The sequence below is a fragment of the Fringilla coelebs genome (assembly GCF_963513975.1).
Source record: "Fringilla coelebs genome assembly, chromosome: 13".
Lineage (NCBI taxonomy): Eukaryota > Metazoa > Chordata > Aves > Passeriformes > Fringillidae > Fringilla > Fringilla coelebs.
This window is the reverse complement of record NC_140039.1, coordinates 15,126,894-15,149,418: the sequence shown is the minus strand read 5'-3', so window position 1 is coordinate 15,149,418 and position 22,525 is coordinate 15,126,894. Positions and strand designations below refer to the sequence as shown.

The window sequence follows — 22,525 nt, the reverse complement described above, 5'->3', positions numbered from 1 at the left end:
TGGTGTAATTTAACAGCTTCAGTTCCTTGGGTAGTTATTGGGTAGTTATTAACTGAGTGAGTTTAGCTGTGAAAACAGATGTCATGTGTCTCCTTATGATACAAACTCTCACAAAATATTTTACAATGTATTCAAATAAAGTGCAATCAGAAAATCTTAGGTTTCAAATAAAAGATCTGGGAAAAAGAAATTACTTTAGCCAGGAAGGAAGCAGCTATGACATAGCAGGAAACACAGCAAGCATCATGATTAGCAATGAGAAACACAAAATATTGTGTTTCCTGGTCTTAAAACATTTGTAATTCCTTATCTACACTGATGAAATAGTAGGTGGTGCAAAGAACCTCATCTCTTGTCTTTCCCCATATTTGTATGCATGAGAGCCACAGTTTGGGGGAAGACTTCCAGCCAAGCTAACCACAGACTTGGGAACATCCAAGGCCCCTTGGGGACAGGGAGACCAGCAGCACAGTCCCAACCAGTGTCCCTGTCCCCCTTCTCAACTCTCACTGAAGAGCATGAGCACTGATTTCCAGCAGAGAAGCTAGGACTGTACAGGACTGAATCCCTCAAGATGTTCTGCTGTGCTGATCAAGTTTTCTGGTTTGGTTTCTCAGCCATGACAATGGACAGTGAAGACAGTCCATATAAAAGAGGGTAGGAATGTTAGGTTCCTCTGGATGGCAGTGATTTAGACTTACCTTGAACTGCTTTTCTAGCCGGGTCTTCCCTCCTATGCCAGGAATGAGGATGCTGTTAACATAACTGTGCAGCTGGTTTGCAGACACTTCAGTCTCCTTCCCAAGGATGGCTTCCAACAAGGCATCATGAATAAAAATGTACTGCTCCTAGAAGAACGTTAGAACGTCAGGTGGACATTTGGAATAACCTAAATGGATGTCTTTGTCTGAGGAGCAGTGCACACTAAAGGAAAGGGTGTGCAAAACAAGCCACTCATGCAAATACTGCCAAATTCAGAATAAATATTTATAAATTTAGCACATACAATTCTGAATAAGTCAAAACCAAAATCTGAAGTTTCTGGTCTAAAAAAAGAGAGATATTCCAGTGCAGAAAAATATCAGTAATATAATCAATTTTTACAGGGAAGTAATTGGAAAAATCTATTCTCTTTTTGATTACAATGCAGAAATGAGCAAGGCTTTAAATTCAACCCCACTGCATTTTTTACCTCTGTCTGGACGAGGTAGTTGCGCTGCGTCCTGATATGTTTCAGGAAACCCAGGACATTAACTGTGCTTTTGTCTTTTATCTGCTGCAGCATACTGTCTATCACAATGTAGGTACCAGTTCTGCCAACACCAGCACTACAGAGAACACAAGAGAAACCCATGAAACACAGCCAGGTGAAAGCAAATGCAGAAGTAGCTAGAACAGCACTAAGCAAATATTCACATATTCCTGTTCATGGGCTTCCATTTTCCTCCTAGCTTCAAACATTAAAGTTTCCCAGGAAAATATTTTGGGTTTCTGGAAATATTACCAGGTATATAATTCCTCCCTTCTGTGGGTATTTCTGGGCTTCACAGCCATCACACCTGTGCCAGCAGCATGAGGAAAAGGCTGCTGTGGTCCTGGACTTCACACTCTGGCTGCTCACACTTGGCTCCTGTTTCCACTGCTGCAGTTACTGGTGTTGGCTGGATGAAGCCATACAGAGGTCCACCCTTTGCCAAGCTGTTGCCATGCTGGAGTGCCAAGGTCACTCCAGGCTGTGAGATGGCTTTGGCTGCCTTCAGCCTTGAGGTAAACTTAAGCTGCACAGTGGAGCTGGAAATGAAAGTGATACCAGCACTTTGGGAAGGTATAAAAGGGGGCTAATCCTGTGGAGCAAGAACTCCTTACAGTGAACGAGGTCTTCAGAGATTCTCCATTTCTGCTGAGGAAGGAGCTGTAACCCCCAACATCCTCCCCTCTTTGACACAGTGCTGTGCAGCCCCCTCACACACCTCTGAACCACTATATTGACTGATCTATCGCTGTGACTGCAAGCGCTGGTGAGGGTTAGAGTGGTTCACTGGCAATTGCGTTCCCAGGTGTCCATGTTGGTTCCCAGCAGAGGTGATCCTGCCCTATCCATGCACTGAACTGAACAAACAAGCCTTGACCGAGGAGCTTTCCAATTCCAGTGCAATGCAGTTCAGCAGTTCAGTATCATGTCTGCAGCAAAACCCTGTATCAGCTGGGAAGCTTTTGCGTTGGAGCTGTTCTGTGAGGTGGGCAAAGTAGAGCTCGCGTCTACCTGCACCCCATGGGGCTGACACACTGCTCCTGTGTTAGTAACCTGCAGTGTTTGTGTTAGGTGTGCTCTGGCTGTGCTTTCCACAGGCGGTCTGTCACAGCCACCATACCTGCAGTGCACCACCACTGGTCCCATGTCCGGGGCTCTGGCAGCTGAGGATCTCCTGACGAAGGTGAGCACGGGCAGGGCGTACTCGGGCACGCCCATGTCAGGCCACTGGGTGTAGTGGTACTGAATGACAGTCCTCTCGTTCTGCCGCCCTTTGGGGTTCCCCTTCTGACCCTGGGTACCGAGGGGGTGCAGAGACAAGGGAGAGAGAGGGAAAAGAAACATAAAAAATATCGTCAGTCCCTTCTGGCTTGCTCAGCTAGGAAAGCGCTGGGCTCTGACAGAAGAAACCTGCAGCTCTACCTGCTGATGGGTAGAGACAGAGTTTGAGGACAAATACATGTGGGAACAGGTAATAACAGCAATTACAAGGACACCAAAGCTGCAGTGCACTTGAGTAAAAGAAATACAGGCTAAACCTTAGCAACAGGTGCCTTGTACTCCCATCCTTACTTACTTATTTCCCACCCACCTGCCTCTCCAGGCTGCCTATGCAAACGCTGAGTTTTGCTCTGGCGTGCCTTGCATCCTACCCAAGCCAGAAGATGCCTGGATGGGGGCAGTGAGGGCTTGGCTCACCTTTTTCATCTTGGTGTTCCTGATGGTGAAGCGGCGCACGGTGTAGCAGGCGTGGACGTTTGTGCTCTTGAGCGTGACGATGATGTTGCCATACTCCTCGCTGTTCTCCGTGGGCCAGTACTGATCACACTTCCTCTGAACACAGACACAGGTGGGTGAGTTGGGTAAGGGCCTGAGCTGCTGCTTTGTATTTGTGTCTAGAGCTTTTTGAAAAAAATCAGGGCTCAGGATGTCGTGGCATCCACATTTTCTGAAAAATCCCTTTGCCCAGGATTTTTCTCCTAGGAAGCTGAGAAGCCTCAGAGAAAAAGGAAAACAATTTTATCTCAGTTGCTTCTCCTCTGTTTTGCTCACGTGTGGAATGTGTTTGGAGGTTGTTTATCCACAGGTGATTGTTTCATTGGTTTCTGGTGTGAGTTGTTTTCACTTATTGTATTGGCCAATCAGTGCCAAGCTGTGTCGGGACTCTGGACAGGGTCACGAGTTTTCGTTATTATCTTTTATAGCATTGTGTAAATATCCTTTCTGTATTTTTTAGTATAGTTTAGTATAGCATTCTTAAATACACTATAGTATCATAAAATAATAACTTAGCCTTCTGAGAACATGGGAGTCAGATTCATCAGTCCTTCCTTCGTCGGGCACCCCACAAATGCAACACCCTGTGTTGTGTTACTTCTGTGTTATGCATCAGTACATATCATCCCAAGCCATTTAAAACAAATTCTCCCCAGGTGATTTGGGGAAGTGTTAAGGAGCAACTGCTAATAAACGAGAAAATCTCTTACTCTTCCTTTTTCAACAAGGTTCGTGATCATGACAATGATTCCTGTATTTTGTTCCCAAATCATCCTCCAGAAATCTTCAAAGGTAGACTTTAAAGGTCCCTGGGTAGCAATGTAGGCTTTTGCTTTGTTGTAACCCTTCAAAGAAAACCATAATGCCAAGTGAGATGAAAGCAGTATCATGGCAGAAAAATTAATATTTTAGAAGTAACAAGAAAGGTGCTTTTCTAAGTCAGAATACTGAGGAATTTGTAGCAAAATTATCAGGTGAAGTTGGAAAATACAATCACATCACAAATGACAATACTTCCTTCCTGTGGAAGGATTCAAAGGTGGAGCAGATAAAAACCATTAAAACAACTTACATCGACATAATTAGCATTAATGTAGTCACTGTGCTTAGAATCTTTCCCTGGTAAAGGCCTTAGCTTCACCCTGCTGTGATCATCTGCAGGATAAAGAACAGAGCAGAGAAACATTAGGCAAACATGCTGCAGAACTGCATTTCCTGGCTATCAGGGCTGCCCTTACTAATACACAGAAGAGATTGGCCTTGGAGTGGAGTCAAGAGGGAGATGGGAGTATCTGCTCTTGGTCATCTGCTCATGTGCAGGTTTTCAGCCTTCACATCCCTTAAAGTATGTGGTTCATGCTGGGACAGCTTCTCTTTAAATGGCACTGGAGCCTCAGGAGCACAATTTCTAGAATCATCTACATCACTCAGGGTAGCGAGATTCAAAGAGCCAGGGCACCCCACGGGGCTGTGAAATGCTGCCTCTGCTTGGTTCAGCTCATTATCCACCCCTCAGTGCTGGGCTCAGACAGCTCTGCTGGCTCTGGGAGCTCAGTGAATGTCCTCACTCCTTCACCACCATCATCGCACCATGAGGACAGACTTGAGGCTGTGATCTTTAGCTCCTCTTTTTGTTTCACTCAAACGCTTGACTCCACCTTAAATCAGGAAAAAAATCATAGTCCTGCTCCTAGGCAGAAGCACTGGGCTGTGTGGTGCTTCCAGCTCATGCAGAGATGAGACATGTGAGCCAGCTTTAAGCAAAAGACTGGTTTCATTTGCTTTCCTTGAGGACCAGTGGAGAGAGAGGATCCTCCAATGATAATCTGGAGGACTGAAATGCCTGTTTCAATCTTCCTTCAATGTCACACATCTCAGTACCTAGAGAGATGAGACTTCTATGTCTAAAATCAGAGCTGGGACAAGCTCAATAAATGCCTTTGCCCAAGGCCACAGAGCAAGTCTTTCAGAGGTCTGGGAATTGGTCCTCAGCCAGTACCTTGATTACTACTGAAAATCTGTTAGAGACATGCATTTCCTTCTTATGCCATCAAAAGCATTTAAGATTTACTGCAATGTTTATGAACATTGTGGACTTTTTACCAGTGGGCTCTCCATGTCTGTCCCTAAACCACAGTGACAGTTGCATCTGCCATCCATTCCACATAAGAGAACAACCGGGAAAAAGTTCCTGCACTTTCATCCCAGATCATTTGCATTCTAGAGCAGAGTCCAGATTTGCAGTTCTCAGAGGGATACAGGCAAAGCCTGCTCTGTGCTACAAAGATCACTATTTGTCCAAATCCTACACAGAGCTAAAGCAGTTTGAAATACAGCAGATACACTCTGTAAGATTTAGCACCTTTGGGACTGTAGGGTAATCCCAGGAATCATCAGTAAAACTCTTTGCTCCTCCATGCACTTCCCCTAGGCCACTTTTCAGGCATTAGCAGGCAGGAGAGCTCTGATCATCCATTTATCCCAGTTATTCCTCTGCAAAATTTCATACCAAACTTCTACAACTATTCTTGGACGTTCAAGCTGTGAAACATTTCAAAACAAAAGCTGGAGTGAAATCCTGGCCCCAGAGAAGTCAAAACATTCACTGCCTTTAACGGGGAAAGGATCTCCCAGCCACACTTTCAGATGTTTATTATACCCTGTGTAATAATGTACCCTGGGGCCACCTGCCTGTCCCTGTCACACACATACACTGCAAGAGGAGAGTGCCCTTTTGGGTTATTCATTGTGCTTAGGCCAGGGCTTACTTACAGGCCAGGATGTTGATGTATCTGTTCTTGTGCTTGTTGTCGGGGTGGTTGGAATGCTCTGCAGTGATGTTCATGTCAGCCGTACAGCGCTGCACTTCCTAGGCACAAAATTATTCACATGGAAAATTTGTCAGTCCCAAAAACCCTGAGCTTTCTCTCCTTTTGCAACAGCTCATGGGAACCATGTTCAAAGTATCAGTATTTTAGGTGCTGGGTTAAACACAAAGCCTTTCAGCATTGTCCTGTATGTTGTGGTCTCACACTGAGGTGTGTCAGCTGTCCCTGGTCATGCTCCTCTCCACAGGCCTGGGGACAGATGAGCACCCTGAGAGCCAGCTGTCCCCTCTGACCACCAACCAGTCCATCACCTTCTGCATCTCCTGCCACAGCCCACTTTGTCCCTCCTTGGGGAGCTAAGACAGGGTCCCTCAGGTTTGAGAGTGGCCAGCGCAGTGTAACAAACTATGAAGAAAACCATTTCAACAGAAGACTTTTGATTGCTGGACAACTTCTCTGCTTATAACCTCGCAAAATGGGGTTTCTGACATTTAAGTTTGGCACTGACCTTTTGCTAGTTCTCTGCAGAGAGATGCCTTTTGTAAAATATAAATAAAAGAGATCTGTGAAGATAACAATGAGGGCTTTAAATACCACTGCCTGGATGCTGATTAACAGCCCTGATCCAGTGAAGAGAAGGTTGCATCCATGCACATTTACAAAGCAGAGAGACCAGTGTGCTCATGAAGCCAGAGATGCAGATGTCAGTCTAGCTGGGGCTGTAGGTTAAATACCCAGTTCCCTTGGAATTTTGAAGCTCTTAACCCACCCCTTACTCTGTTTAAAAACAGAATACAGAGCTGTTGAAATGGGGCAATGGTCTTTTTTTGACTCTAAAGTGAAGCAGCCACTCCCCTAGAGAGCTACACCCTTCAGAGACTGCCCTACAAACTGAATTGCTCAGAACCGTTTTCATCTCCAAGATACACCTTTGTAGTATTTGTTTCACCATAATCTTCCTGAAAAAGAGAACCCTCTTTTTATGAGTAGCATAAATATTCTTCATTTAAAGACATATTTTTGAAAAAAAACATTAAAATTTGAAGTTTACGAAGTTGTGGAAGAAATTATATTTATTCAAATCTTTTGTGACTCTCAGAAATTGCACCAAACAGAACCAATTTCCCCCCAGGATATGTGAGGAAGTGCCAAATTACTTTGTACTTCAGACTTTAAAAATAACAGTATAGAACCTAAGAGGCAAAGTCATTAGGAGCTCACAGCTGCTACAAAGATCACGAGCTAAGTGACAGAGAAAAATTATCACAAGAAATGCTATACAAACAGCAGATGTAGGAGTTCAGCATTATGCAGACATTTCACCAAGGACTTGCATAGCAATTTTGATATCCTCCCCAACATTTACATTTTAAAAGTGCAAAGTATACTAAAACCTTGTACGTTTTATAGCTTTTATATCCATGTGACACTCTCAAATAACAATTGCTTCTCTCTCTCTTCCCAACCCTCCACAGGGAGAAACATACTGTGCTCAAGGAGATGAGCTGAGCAAAGACAAAGACGAATCAAGCAAAACTCTCAGCTGGCCCTAATGGAATTTTCATAGTTTCACTTCTATCAAATAAAAAACCCCATATTAAAGTGTGCTCTTCCCCTAATTCTGCCTGTCAGCTCCAGTAAGCAAGGGATTTCAGATAACACAATAGGCAGGATCAGTTCAGCCTAAGTCATGGCTGGAAGAGCAGCAATATTTACATGTTAAGTTGATTTAATGTAATTTTGTTTTACCTATATTTTCATTTAGAAATCATACAACATCACTGCTGTACCGTTACAGGTCACTCCTAAAAAATACCCTGCCTGCTTCTGAAAAGCCTCACATCAAACCCTACATTCCTGCATCACTATAAAATTCTTTATAGTTATTGGCGTTGAAAAATTTATGCCAAATGCTGTAGAATTTAATACAGATTAATCCAATAAGGTTCTGTGGAGAATACTCTGAGAAGTTATAGAATTTAATAGGGAATTACCTCCCTGCTAAGGAATTTTCTCTGACAGTTTAAATACTACATAGTAAATGTATCATTTTCTATTAAATTCTATAGGATTTTTCCATAAGGGAATTGTTGGGGAGGTTAATCATTTTAATTAACCTTTTTATGTTGATGGTGACTGTTTCCTCAGCTGTACATGTTCCCAGCTGGCCAATATAACGTTAATAGAAGAGGAAGATTAAGCTAAGATGGTGAAAAACACAGCAGTGGAAAAGGAGGTCTGACGCTGTGAGAGCTGATGATCTGAAAATGGCTTTTCTTAACACACAGCATTCTAAATGGTTTTTAATACTCTGGAAAGCTGTTGTAATGGTGGATTCCTCTATCCACACAATGCAGAAGCATAGCAAAAGGAGACTGTTTCAGAAAAGCTTCCCCCTTGCCAATATACCTCAGCTATTTTTGTCTTTTTAAAGTCTTCATCCCTCCCCTCCAGTCCAGGACACAGCCAAGGCTTTGGGACACTGAAGCTGTCAGTGAGAAGGGGACTGAGGACATCCTCCAGCTCCAGCTCCAGCCTGGCCTGGGTTTGGCTGTGCCAAAACCCAGATGGGGTTGAGAGCAGAGGTGGGTATCCACGCTCTCCTACCCTCTGAGGCTCATCTCTCCAAATCCAAACAGCAAATTACTAAACCACAGACTCCCCCCACCAGCCAGTAAGGCATAACTTCACATTCCTCTGTTATTAAAGCTGAGCTGGTTGCCTTTCACCAGCACACAGAAGGCTGCAAGGAGACAAGACTTGTTGCAGTCTGTTATCTGTGTCTCTGTTCAGAGTATTATTTACCCCTTGGCAGAAGAGGACACCCCAGTTAATAAATAACACCCTGGAGAAAGTCCCCAAAGTCCCCATCTTATTATTATGCCATTTTACCACATTTATGTATATCACATATTTACTTTCCCAGCATTTTCTGTTGCTTATGCAATGAACACCCTGGGATTTCTAAACCTTACTGGCTACCAAGTCCTTCAGTTGCACTAAAGGCATCACCATGATTGCATTACTACTAAAACCTACGTCTGCAGGCAGGTCACCAGGTCAGGGCTGCTCACTGCAGCTCAGCCTAGACAAAGTCCTCTCCCAGCAGGCACAAAACTCTTCCTGGCACCTTGGAGTAGGACAGATAGTGTTTGTATCACCACGTTCATAATTCATCCATAAACTTTTCATCTCTAGAATATTTCCTTTGGCTTTCCTTAATCCTGCTTAGTGTCCTCCACTGATTTTAATGATGGCTGGCTTGCACACTGCTGCTCCTCATGTTTAACTTCCCAGAACACATTACTGTCCCAGGATGAATGGATACAGGCTTTATTCTGTCCTTTCAACTTAATCATTGACAACTCTAGAAACCAAAGTACATGGTTTCAATTGACTGTTAGTTACTGTAAGAAGTGTTCTAGTCTGTGCTATTATGGCTAATTTACCTTTTAATTATATTGTCCATGCTAATGCTAATTGGAATTTGATACACCCAGGTTTAACGACCCATTTTAATTGCCTTTCTGAAACAAGTTACAGATTAGTTTCTTCTAAACTTCAAAGAATTTCCATTTAAGTGTAAAATCAAACTGCTCCAGTGTCTTGCTGGCAGTGTAAGGTTCTGAGCAGGATTTTTTGCTACAGTGGCTGAGCAGGAACTCAGTCTCTTGATTTGGCCTTACAAAGCACTGCTGCTGTTGTTTCCCATTACTTGAGGCTGATGTCCTGGCAGGGGCTGAACTGTGAAAGCCTATGAATAGCAATGAGGAGTCACAACAAAGAAAGGATCCTAATCTGAGCAACTAAAGCTGAGAAGATCCACAGCCGGGTTTTGATATTAACGTTGGTATTTTTCAGCATGGAAGCATCCACCCCCAATATCAGTTTTGATCTATTATTTTAATCCCAAATTACAAGAATTCTGTGGTAGTGCTCTTTCTGTTTGTTTTATCTCAGCAAACATGAAGACAGCATACCAACAGAGACTGCAGATAGTATTTGAAGATATCCCCCAGGAACAGTGTAGATTTCTGTAATAATTTAGCACTGGTATAAACTCTCCAACAGCACTCGAGAGAGAGGTGAGTTGGGGACAGCCTAGAAAGAGGTGAAAATAAACAAACCAAAAGGACTCAACATAGGAATAACATCAATAGACTGCTAAAAAGTCCTGTAAAATGCATGAGAGAGGAAAGGATGGTGGGGCAGAGGTGTCAGAGTCTGACCAAAACCTTGCATTGCCCAGCCAATGGCTCATCCAAGGGGGGCTTCCAGGCACAACCCTTGGGAATGGCTGTGGTACTGTGGTTAGTGATAGAAACCCCAGATATCTGAACTTCTTTTATTACTTTTCTTCATCTCTTCATTCACAACACCAATTTCTCAGGGTAGGTGAAGCACTGAGATAAGAATTGAGAATTCCAGGAAGGCCCTGTTCTGCAGCAATCCTTCCTCCTCCAGCTTCACAGTGCTGCTTCCCTCTGGTTTCAGTACAGCAATGCAAAGGATGAGAATACCTCTAATTAAGGCAATTTTGGGCCAGGTTGTAAAACATTCTCAATGCAGTATTGCCTGCTAGCAGCATGCTTTTGAAACGGCATCCTTCTGCTGCCAAATTCCTTGGTATAGACGCAGCTGTAAGCATGTGCCTGGTGTGAGCTGTGTCTAATCTGTAAGGGATGCCAGGATAACTACACTGGGTTTTTAGTATCTCAAGAAGTGTGCAAAGTGCAGCATTATCTGTTTTCAATGCAACCCACTGCCAACGTTCTGAGGTCCCCAGTTAAAAAGAGCCAGTGACCCCTGCCCTGAGCAGCAGCAACCATGAGAATAACATTAGCAAATCCCTGCCACATGGCTGGAAATACAGATTTATGTTATTTTCTTACATTTCAGGCCATTTAGAAGAAGGTGCCACTGGAGTATAAAGATATTTTCAATTTATGTGATGAGGGAGCTAGACAGCCTGCCTCTGAGTTCAGCGAGCCTGTTCAGACTCCAAATTGGCAATGAATCATTGTGCTCACACGGCCACAGGCAGGAGAGGTCTGCAGAGATTGCATTCCCCTCTCTAACTGCTCCTGCAGCAGCACTGACCAGCTCACTCCAGAATTACAGAGGAGGGAAGTAAAACTCCCTGATCTCAAAAATCCAAATGCTGCATTAAACTGTAAAAATTCACAGTTAGCTTTGGGGATGGAAGGTGATTTCTTGGCTTAGTGTTCCTTTCTTAGAGCAAAAGGACATGATTACTCAAAAAAACTGACTGTGTTATTCCAGTAACCGGCCAGGGGGAGGGAGTGAAAAGCTCTGCTGTGGGAGGTGGCACTTCACACTCTTTCTGATACAGGAATTTGGAGGGCACATGTCCTATATAGTCAGGCTATCAGGGGAATAGAGGATGACAAATGTGACATCAGTTTTTAAATTGAGATCCAGAAGGGGTTTTAGGCAGCCCACTATATCTGACTTCTCTGTGGGGCAAACTGCAAGACTCTGCAGTTGAGGAGCAGAGCTAGCGAGTGCCTTGAACACACTGGGGAGAAGTCCCTGAAGAAGTCTACAGGCTGCCTAGAGGAGAGCAACATATCAATTTCCAAAATGTGTGAAAAGGCCTCTCAGAAAATATTACTTCAAAACCTCTTCTGGTTTCGGAACAAAAAAAAACTCTCCTTTGTGCACTACCAAGGGAGAGGTGGGACTCACCCACCCAGGAGTTTCCAGTGTTCAACTTACACTGGTGGAACTTACAAGGACCTCACCTATTCATAGGTGGACTGCAGAGGAGACAAAGTGTGTTTACAATACCAAATTATTCAGGATAATTAGAATGAAAGCTTTTTGTGAAGGGAAGCTGAACAATCTCACAGCACTGAGTGGCCGAGCGACAAAATGGCAAATGAAATTCAATGTTGATAAATGCAAAGTGATGTACTTGGGAAAAAACAACCCCAACTATACATACATGCTGACAGGTTCCCAATTTGCTATTGCCATGCAGTGATGAGGCCTTGGGGTCACACTCAATAGTTTTCTGGAGGTGTCAGCTGAGTGCTCAGTAGTTGTTAAAAACCAAATACTATGTAAGGAAGGAGAAAAGTAATGGAAAACTGAAAACGCCACTGAACACTGCATTAAAACCACCTGCCATATTCTGTGCACAGCTGTGGTCTTCCCATCTTGACAAGGTTGTGGTAAAGGAAGATAAAAAGATATAGAAGGGACAATTCATTGCGAGTCTGGAGTGGCTTCCTCTAAAAAACAAAGTGAGTAATTTAGATTTCTTCAGATTTGAAAATGGATTATTAAGGGGGAATATAAAGGCAGACAGGATCATGTGAGTAAACCGGGATGCACAGAGAACAGCACTACTGATACAGGATCTATATTTAAAAAGCTATTTGTTGTTCAATATTAAATTGGGTCCTGTATTTCCAATTTATATCAAAAATTGAAAATTCACAGGACTGAAAGGAAATCTTTAAAATTCTCTATATACAAGAAAGCCCAGCTACCATCAGACAATAAAGCTGGCTACTTGCACTACGATTACCCAAAGGGAATAAGGATTTATTTCAGACGTACTTTTCAAGGGAAGATTTGTGAGTTCAAAGTCCTTTTTTCCTCTGCACATAAAATGCTTCCTAAGCACATTCACAAAATATTTAGTTGTAATTACAGCTCAATTTAAGAGGAGGAGGGAGTATTCACACAATTTACTTTTAAGGGAACCTTCTCCCTGTAAAAACCAACATAACACAGCCCTAAATATGCTGCCAAAAACACAGGAAGCGACACCAAAATCTAGCAACAAACAAGTGGAGGATGTTTGCCTTCCACATTGGGCAGCGCATGTGTGTGCCTAGCTTAGTCTTTCCTTTTGCAACTTCTACCTTAAGCCTTCTGCCACAGAAATTTCTGAGGAGATTTTTGATCAATTTCTTTCTTTTTAAAACAAAATCTCATGCAGTGGCTGCCTTTGGGAGGATTTATTTATTCTGCAGTATTGATCACATTATTTCAGCATGTCCTCACCCTCCTCTCTTCTTCCCCTTTTAGCTGTAAAAAGCTGTATTTTTTTGTATGACTGCAGAATCCATTACCTCTTTTCAAAAGTTCCACAGACATGAAGGCACGATGTGGCTGTGGTACTTTCTGTCTAAGGCTAGCAGCCCTGGATTTTCTGTTTTAGGTGGAATCTTATTATTTCTCCATAAATCATTAGCTAAGTCTTTCCCATAGCTGGCAGATGCCACTCCAGCACACGGACCGTGGATCTGACTGGATGTGAGAAGCTGCAGTGCAGCCACTCCAACAGCTACTGAACGTAACCTCGGGTTCCACCGCCCCTCAGCCACTCTCCAAGCTGGGCTCTGACCTCTGAGTCAGTCTGGGCACTTGAGAAACATTTTACACAGAGGTTCTGTGAAAAATCCTGGGTTTCAAATCAGGCCCACGAGGCCTCAGCAGGGCAGAACACCAGCAATGAAGGGGAGCTGGCTGGTTCATCCCTAACAGAGATCACCTTGTTCCTATTGATACTCCTTACTCCAGCAGGAGATTTTATTTACATTTAGGAGGCTGAGACCTCAGCTATGGAGAAATAAATCTGGAGTAGCTATCCTGACTTCGAAGCAGATGCTCCAAGTTTTAAGCCAGCACGGAGAACAGAATTTGGGGCATGCAGTGCAGTCAGAGGAGTTTAACTTCCCTTTGGAGGGGACCCTGTGCTCCCCAGCATGGGACTAATTGGCCAAAGCTCTCTCCAGCTAGCTGCCACAGCACAGCATTCACAGCAGGGAACTCCAGGAGGAAGGAAAAAATAAGGCTATTAGAGCAGTGTTTTTCTTTGCTAAAACACAGGCAGAAGGTGTCCAACATTTGTTAATAGCAGTGATTCTGTGACAGCTGAAGCAAAGCTTGCTTAAAGCCAGACCAAGTTTACAGATGTGTTGTTGATTATTTTGAATAATTAAATGGTGTAAAACCCAGCTGTGATGAATAGCACTGGGGTCACAATTCATAAATAATTGAGAAGAGTGAGTCGCATTTGATCATCCTGATCAAATTCTACTCTCTGGAGAATAAATGTTTGTCCTGAATACCATCAACATTGTTAAATGCCTCAATATTCCTGCTCAGCCATCCAGCCAGCAGTCAATTGAACTAAATCACTTTAACACCTTACACATTTGCCTTCCTCATGAATACAAAATGTTTCTAACTTACACAACGCTTTTTTGGCATCAGACAAAGCAGACACTCTTTATAGACAGTAACCAAACAGCAACAATAAACGTTTTAAATGATCCCATTAAAAACAATTCCTGCATACAATCTTGTCTTTACAGTGCAGTAAGCAAAGAAGCTGTAGATATAAGGCCACCTATTTTGGTTCAGTGCCTTGTTTGTAAGCAGAGCTGCTGCTGTGATATACAGGCAGCAGGCAAACACACTTTCTTTTGCTCCTGGGGAAGCCAGAAGTACAACTCCATGTGGTTTCCTGGGGCTCCTCCCGTTTCTCAGTACTTCCAAACGTTCAGCAGTGACTGGTTAGACTGAGTGAAGGAAAAGTCTGACTCTGCTGTCTTATGCTGCCTGATGTTTACCATGCTTGCATAATACGGGTTTGGTAACCCAGAGGTAAAAAACTACTTTTGCTCCATTGGAGTTATTTCCAAATGACAGCATATTTATAGGTCAGAATCTGTTCTACACAGGTAACAAGACGCAAATTCAAAAACAGTCACATTAGGTAAATACCACCAACAAAACCCCAAATCCTTTCTCCTTGGTTTTACTGGAACAAAATAATCAATGCCTTCAACAGCAGTCTCTCCTGTCTGAACAGAGCATCAACAAGGGCTCAAGGAACTAACTCACAGTTGGTTTTCTTCAAAGACCAAATTCTACTACTTTTATTCATTGCAAGCACTGTTTCACTCTGGGGATATATGACTTTTCAGATGACCAAGAGAAGCAAATTCTGGAGCAAGAAGAGTAAAATAGTCATAAGAAAACCCTTGAGTTAAAAATGACTGTTTGTATCTTCATGTTGTTCCTGGGGGCTTGCAGGCAGCTTTACCTATGTAAGAAAAACCCAGGAGGGCTCCCCCTTAAAGGCACCAAATCTGTGGTGGTTAGAAAGATCCGTAAATGTCCAGTCTCACACTGCTCATAGCTGGTATAAAATTGGTATCATCCTGTTTCTTCTGATACATTTGAGCACTGCATTTACCTGACATGACAGCCTCACACAGATGTCACATAGTCCCCAATTATTAATACACAATTAACTTTAGGAAAACAACATTTTATTGGTGGGTCATTAAATCGTACCTCAAAGTCTTCTGAGAACCCATGCTGGTTATTAGAATACAGCTCACTGATGTGTTTAACAAACTGCTTGACTGGAATTGCTTCCATATCATCTGTAGAAAAAAAAAGAAAGAGATACTCAGAGTTGCTCTTTGTTTCATACATGAAACTTGAGAGGAAGTCTTCACTCGATATCACTTAGATCAGAGTTCCCAGGGGCAGAGCTAGTTCAGTATGCAGCAATAAGAAATCTTGATAAATCTGGCCAGTTTTGAGGTAAACATTTCAGTGTATTTCCAATTCTAAGCACTACAATTATAAATCCTGAGAGCCTGTTCCCTGGGATGCTGATTTACAAACAATTTAAGTTCAAGGATAATCAGCTCTTACTCAGTTTGAAGATGGCTGTGGATGGGATGAAGAAACCTCCTCTCCTTTCACATTATATAAAAAGAACAGAAGAGATCCCAAATGTGAAAATTCAGTTGACAATTAGTCCCAGTAAGTTCCATCAGACTGAGCAAACATACAAGCCTTTCTTATTGAAGTTATTATCTTTTTTCCCTTTCACACAATAATGTAGAATCCAAATGGACTTATGAAACTGCTTCTAAGCAAAAGACAGGCAAATACAACAGCCACTCTGATTTGAGTTCTCTCTCATGCCAGACATTATTCAGAACATTGAATATTATTGAGTATCCCACTGGACCATTTGCTCTTGCACAGCACAGCAGTGCCACCCAATATACCAGTAAATCACCCTTATATATCTTTGTACAAGAAGGGAGTTAAACTGAAGACAAACAAGACTGTTTTGAGCACCTGGGACTCCAGGCAGATTCTAATAAAGCTGGGGTGTAGGATGGCTGCCTTATTCCTCTATTTAGCTCTCAAAAAAGGCCTGGATATTGTTATGACCACCACTGCAGTTGGTACAAAATCTGTGCTTGCCAAGATTCGCCAGTTAATATTTTCAGTCTGGCATTTAGAAAATGCAAATTGCTATACAACTGTGATTACTTTCAGCATATGAAATAATCTATTGCCTGATGGCTACTATTGTCTGATTGTGTGATTTTATGGCAATACCCTGTATTTATATAATCCATTTAATATTCTTCTGAAGATAGCATCTAGGTTATGTTTACTCCCAGTAATTCAGTGGTGTATTTTTGCTCCCATTTAGCAGACATATGGTTTGGTGCTACAGCTGCATTATAATCTGGATTCTTTTCCTTTTAAACATCTACATTATGATAGAAAAAATCCAAATATTTCTACAGATACTTAGCAAAATTTAACGATAAATAAATAGATGTGACATTTACTGTATTCAGAGTGAAAGATCTTTGGCAGCTAAAACCTCTAAGCTGTCACATACGCTTTTCTTAGCAAAGGGTATGAAGATCTGTATGTGTAAATGAGGTTCTACTTTGGCAAGAATTTTATAGATCCCTGACAATCTGATTTCTTTCCAGCTGATGGCAGTTAATATTGACCATGTCATTACTTCTCTCCTTTTATTTTATAAGGTAACGCTCTAAGGTGGCTTTTTGCATCTATTGACATTTTCAGATCTTAATCAGCTCTCTTCTATTTTATTTACAAGGGCCAATTGTTAAAGATATGTTTGCAATCTGGTCACCTCACAGTATAGTAATGCTACTTTAATTAACCACATGCTCATTTACTGAATAATACAGAATTCAAAACATTTGACAAGTGTATGCTCTTAGCAAAATGCTGCAGCCTGCAGAAATGCTGGCATTTAAAAATATTTAAGTGGTAACATTTATTCTATATAATATTGGGAATATCATAATCTCATAACATTTATATCAATATTTTCACAGCCAAGACACTTGAATGGAATGATCTATAGGAATCATAGAAATCTATAAAAGAACCTGTAAAACAGTATTTTCTCTTCTGAAAAGTAACTCATACTTCCTAGATTTCCTTGAAAATAGCTTCTGCTATGACAGCAATTGCATTTAATCTCACAAGAGAAGCTCCACAGTTATAATTTGGGTTTTTTCCTTGCATAGGTTTAGCTCAACTGAGACCAACCAAGGTAAAGATTTGGCTGCAGCAGACCGGTGTGTCCAAGCTAATTTCGCAGAAGGCAGAATTTAACTTTAATTGTGATCTGTGAGCCAAAAAATACATTAGAGATAACATGCTCTCCAGTCCATTGAATTTCCACCAATTTCAAGGATGGGTCTGCACCAGAAATCCATGGCAAAGCCTGGTTAGTTTTCTTTTTACCATCATCACTGCATGGTGGCAGTATGTCTCCACCTTTATCCCCGCTGCTACTTCACTTCTCTCTTGTTAACTGTCCTTTTGTGCTTCTCCTCCCTTTTTCCTCCCCTGCATTTTCATTCTAACTCCTTCCAGAAGCCTTAACCCAATGCAGTTTCTTACCACATTTGATGACATGGGTAACAATTGCACATTAAATAATTAAATAGGAAGTCTTGTTGACATATGAGCTCACTGGGTCAGAGGGAAATGAAGGTGCCCATCATCTCAGGAAAACCATCCTGGAGCAAATATAATTATTACACATCAGAAAGATTAAAATCAGGACTCTGAACATTAGAAATTTAAAAAACAGTTTAAGGTTTCCAGCTTTTAAACTGGTGGGGTAACATGGTCCAGCATGGTCTGTGACAGGGACAGGACAGCCCTGAGGGAATGGGCAACCTACAGGGTGGTAGGATGTGGCTGGTGCTCCCTGCACAGCCACTTGCTCCAGATGATGGGCACAGGAAAGCAGCTGCACAGGAGATAGAGCTTCTCACACGAACCAGTGCAACAGGAAAATGCTGAAGCAATCTGGGCTGGAATTTTTCTATTCATAACCTCCAAACTCCTGCCCAGGAACACGAATCACTTTAGCTGGATATAGGCATGCTTGGCCATGGGCAGCTTGCCAGGCCTCTGGTAGAAAGCGTGCTAACACGCCCAGCCCTCTGGAATGGCCTGAGCTGGTGCTATCTGGAGATGGCTGTGACCTTCTCCAGGAAAACCAACAGTGTAGCTAGATGCACAGAATCTGATTTTCCTTTAGCTATCATCAGCCCAAAGGCCTTGGTTAAGCCTTCTTTCCATCTTGCAGCAAACAGACTTAAATGACTGTAATTCTTTCAGTCGATTGAAGAGATTAATAGAATCCTATAATGGCTAATTAGCAGCTCTCCATTGTTCTGTGCATATTCACTTTGTACTATATACTTTTTCCCATCAAGAAGCTGGAGTGACATTTGATATTGTCAGTGCAATCCTTACATTTTGCAAGACCTACACATTATTCAAAGAGAAGAGGGAGGTGTTTTAATAACATACCTTCACCTCTAACACTGCAGATATAATTACATTTCTGTCTAGCTTGGGTTTAGCCATCTGTTTTATCAGTGTCAATAAAGTGATTCTGGATTTACTTCACTGTGAAATATGAGCTGAATCTGGCACCATAATAATGTACTAACCCTTTGTGTTACACAGAGAAAGAAGTATACTCAGATGGACCATATTTTAGTAATATTTTTTAAAAATCAGACACTACCAAAACTGACACACGGTGGGGTATGTTTAATTTCTGTGCTAAATATTTAATATATTGGTGGAATTCTCATCTTGACTTGCTGGCCCAAGCCAAGCACCTGAGAGGAGTATCAAATAAACCCAAAGGGGAGCACAGGCAGCTCATTTCCTGCCACAAAGAGACAATGCCAAGAAGAAAATCATGTTTGTTTAAAAAAAATGACTGTAGACCTTCACTAACACCTCCTTTTTAAAGAAATGGCAATTGCAAATGCAGAATATTTAACACATTCCTTTATAAGACAGACACCTTCAAAAGAAGCTCAAAGCATACAGAAGCAATAAGGTTGGAACAGGGTTACATTTTAAGTTCAGATAATTAGTAATCCTACCAGGAAGGATTTTCCCATAGCTCCCACTTAATAAGCTGCCTTTGTAATGTTAAAGCAATAGGGGCCAATTTTCAAAGAAAAATAGGATATCCTATCAGAAATGACATTTCCACATAATAGGGTCTCAGATTCATTTTGATTCATTTATAGTCTGAGAGCTCACCGGATAGTTTAGTGGCATTGTATTGGAATAGATGGGTTTGGGTCAGGAATTAATGAAGAAGGTCAAAACCAAAGTGCTTCCTCATATTACCTTTATTTAGATGGAGTTTTGGTGTTTCTGAACACCAGATGTTTGACACATGAAATAGTCTTGGTAAGAAAATTCTCCATGTCTTTTGTTCTGTCTGTAAAGGCTTTTGTTCTTCAGTTATTGCCTTAGCCAGCCTCCTAAATCCAATATACTCCCTGCATCTTATGCCTCATTCTTAATGTGGAAGCTCATTTGGTTGGTTTGTGAGTCCCTGCACTTTGGCCCCTCATTTACTAAGCCACCTGGATTCGTGTGCCATGGCTGTCACGTGCCTTGGTCCATCTGCTCCCACAGCAGCCACTGAATGCTCTGTGCCATCCCTGCATCCCAGGAGCATCTCCATCAATCCTCAGTGTGCTCTTCACAGCTAGCTCCAGCCAAAGAATGAAGGGATTCTCCCACTGCTCTCTTCCTGCCTGGGGGCTGAGCAGCGATCTGAATCCACCTGCTAAGCTGGCTGATGACTGTAAGAAATGATTTCTTAATTTGTGGGGATGGGGAAGAATTAGTTGTTGATGGGGTAGATGGGTTGATCCTACTCATTAGGATGACAAATAGTGAAGTGACAGAGAAACTTCTCTTTCTGAAGGCAGCACAAACCTAACTTGGCTTATGATGATCATTAAACATCAGTGACATGGTTAGGGACATTGATCCTGAACACAGGGAATCCACTATGAACAGTGTATCCTTGAAGTTCTCATTTTCTGCAAAAAAGTCCTCCCAAAATATCTACCAGTGGGATTGTAACAGGACTGGATTTGATCTCTTAACTAACTGAAAAATAACATATATGAAAAATGCTTTCCCATATCCATAGCAAACAAGCACCTTTCTGTTCCCAGCAACACTAAACCCTGGGATGTTCATCTTTCACTCTCCTACTCTCCATTCCTAGGAAGAATATTGAATGCAATTACAGGATTTAAAAAAAATTATTGTTAACCACCTTCAGGAAGTTTCATGGGTTTTTTACTTTTTACAAGGCAGGATGAAAAAAATTCTGCAAGTAGCTGGAATACCTAGCATAAAAATTTAGGATGCATTTCAGTTAAAATGGAATCTAAGAGCCATTGCATAAGCTACAATACATACAAGGCTGCCAGAGCTATGGCAGCAGGAATAACCATGTGGAGTGTGATATTCTGTCTCTTCAAGAGTGGCTGAGCAAACAGAATACTGCAAGGATGAATAGCACACCCTGGGGCAAAATTCTGCCCCAGCAGAGGTTATTAAAGAATCCCATCAACTCAATTGTCCACCTCTAGAGAAAAGCTTAGATAAAACTATTTAAACCTGCAGACTGAGCATCCACTCCAAAGTGCAGATACTTAAAAGAGCTTGAAACTTCACATGCTGCTCAAATTTTGGCACAGATTGAATCTGAAATGCTGAGCAGACAGAAGGAGCCAGCCCCTGCCCTAAGTCACCCAAATACTGGACTCTACGAGCAATTCCACACGTAAAACAGGGCAGGGCCCAGCTTTCTTCAAACCATTGTAGACTTAGTGCAGTTGAATTATACACATTTATATTGGCAGAGCCTTTAATTCTGCAGTATACTGCCTTTCATTGCATAACTATTTAAAATAAGAATGCAACTGAAGCCATTGTATTTCAATTAGAATAATTAATCTTTCTGACTGATTGCATTTACTTGCTGTATAAAATTTTCCAGAAATATAATAACAGTTTTATTTGTATAATGCTACTATCAATTAATTTATGATAAAACAAAGTCATTAAAAAGCCTTAGTATTGAGAAGGTGTCTGCCTTCTGGGGAGATCAAATCTCCATAAATACTATAAAGACTATACAATAGGTTTCATTCTAGGACAACAAAATACCTGCTGAGTATCTCTTAAGGGTGGCATCCTCCTGAAGTCACTAACCTCAATAATTAAGACAAATTATAAATTAAAATGAATTAAGATGAATAAGAACTCATTAAGAGTTGATTACTGTGAGCACTATTCCTCATTATTGCTCGTTTCTTTGTAATCATGTGTTTATGAAGTGCTATTTTTAATAAAAAGCACCTTTCAAAGTGAAAAGGCATGGAAAACATTTGAAAGTCCTGGAAAGATGGGCATGCTGAAAGAAAAACAGGAGTCCTTTCAGCAAGATAATTGTTATCTATTTGTTATAATCAAGTCAAATGAACACAAGGGCAGGCTTCTGATAAAGGGAAGGCATATGAAAAAGCAGGATAGGAAAAATCACCTGTGCAATTCTGAAGCTACATTCATCTCTCTTGCTTCAAGACTTAATCTACTACAATGCTATTAGCCATGTGTCAGTCAGGAATATAAAGATGTTAATGATAAAATTTTATACGTGTCAAAATAATAGCTCACTTTAAATCTGCTTGTACAAAGATTAGGTTATCATTAATTATAAATGTAATAGCAATACACTTCTTGCCTTTAAGCAAAAAGACAATTTCAGTCCAAGAGAATTAAAGATTGTGAATTTTCCCTTAGCCCAGATATTAAACATGATTATTATTATTTGGTATTGCCAGCTAAGGAACACAATTTTAGTCTCACGCATTTCCATCCTCAGGTCCTAGTCCTGGCATCAGTTACACACAAGCCTTACATTTGAGCTCATGAAGATCCAACTCCAGGGTTCTGCCTCCCAGTGTAACAGCTCTCAGAAAAGGATCTATCTGCATTTCACATGGCCACCATAAAAACACATTCTTTTGCATTGTAGCCAACCCCTGAAGCCTCCACTAGAAGAACCACAAGTAGATATCATGCCATAAATTCTACAGTGTACTACTGCAGGAGCAGGGCTGGTACCAGGGTAAAAGGAAGGTGGATGTTCCCTAAAATACCTTGATGTTTTCTTGGCTTCAGAGGATGGCTGTGTTCGCCACATTGCGTTCATGAATTTAATTGAAGCTGAAGATAGGTACAATTCACAATATGGTGCTGGAACATAAATCCACAGGGAGCAGAGAGCAGAAATAAAGTCTTAAGCAGCTGAAGAGCACCACCTCTGTGCTCAGTGAAGAGCTTCATGCCCTTGAGAAAGGAGCCCTTGGCTGCAGTTCCTGTACCTCCCAAGGCTCACTGTGCTCAGTGCACTGTCACTGTCGATCCTGGGCTCTGCTCTTTAGCTCTGGGGATGCAACTTGAGACA

At 41.7% G+C, this 22,525-nt stretch overlaps 1 protein-coding gene across 1 annotated transcript in view; it reads right to left on the bottom strand.

Moving 5' to 3' along the window:
* PTPRG (protein tyrosine phosphatase receptor type G) overlaps positions 1-22,525 on the bottom strand; it is a 391,447-nt gene that overhangs the window by 15,116 nt on the left and 353,806 nt on the right. The window contains exons 15-22 of the mRNA XM_084214136.1: positions 15,199-15,290; positions 5,801-5,897; positions 4,101-4,183; positions 3,739-3,873; positions 2,951-3,085; positions 2,373-2,545; positions 1,193-1,328; positions 702-848 (exon numbers count right to left, since the gene is read on the bottom strand). Of these exons, the coding sequence (XP_084070262.1) occupies positions 702-848; positions 1,193-1,328; positions 2,373-2,545; positions 2,951-3,085; positions 3,739-3,873; positions 4,101-4,183; positions 5,801-5,897; positions 15,199-15,290 (998 nt within the window). The remainder of the gene's footprint in view (positions 1-701; positions 849-1,192; positions 1,329-2,372; positions 2,546-2,950; positions 3,086-3,738; positions 3,874-4,100; positions 4,184-5,800; positions 5,898-15,198; positions 15,291-22,525) is intronic.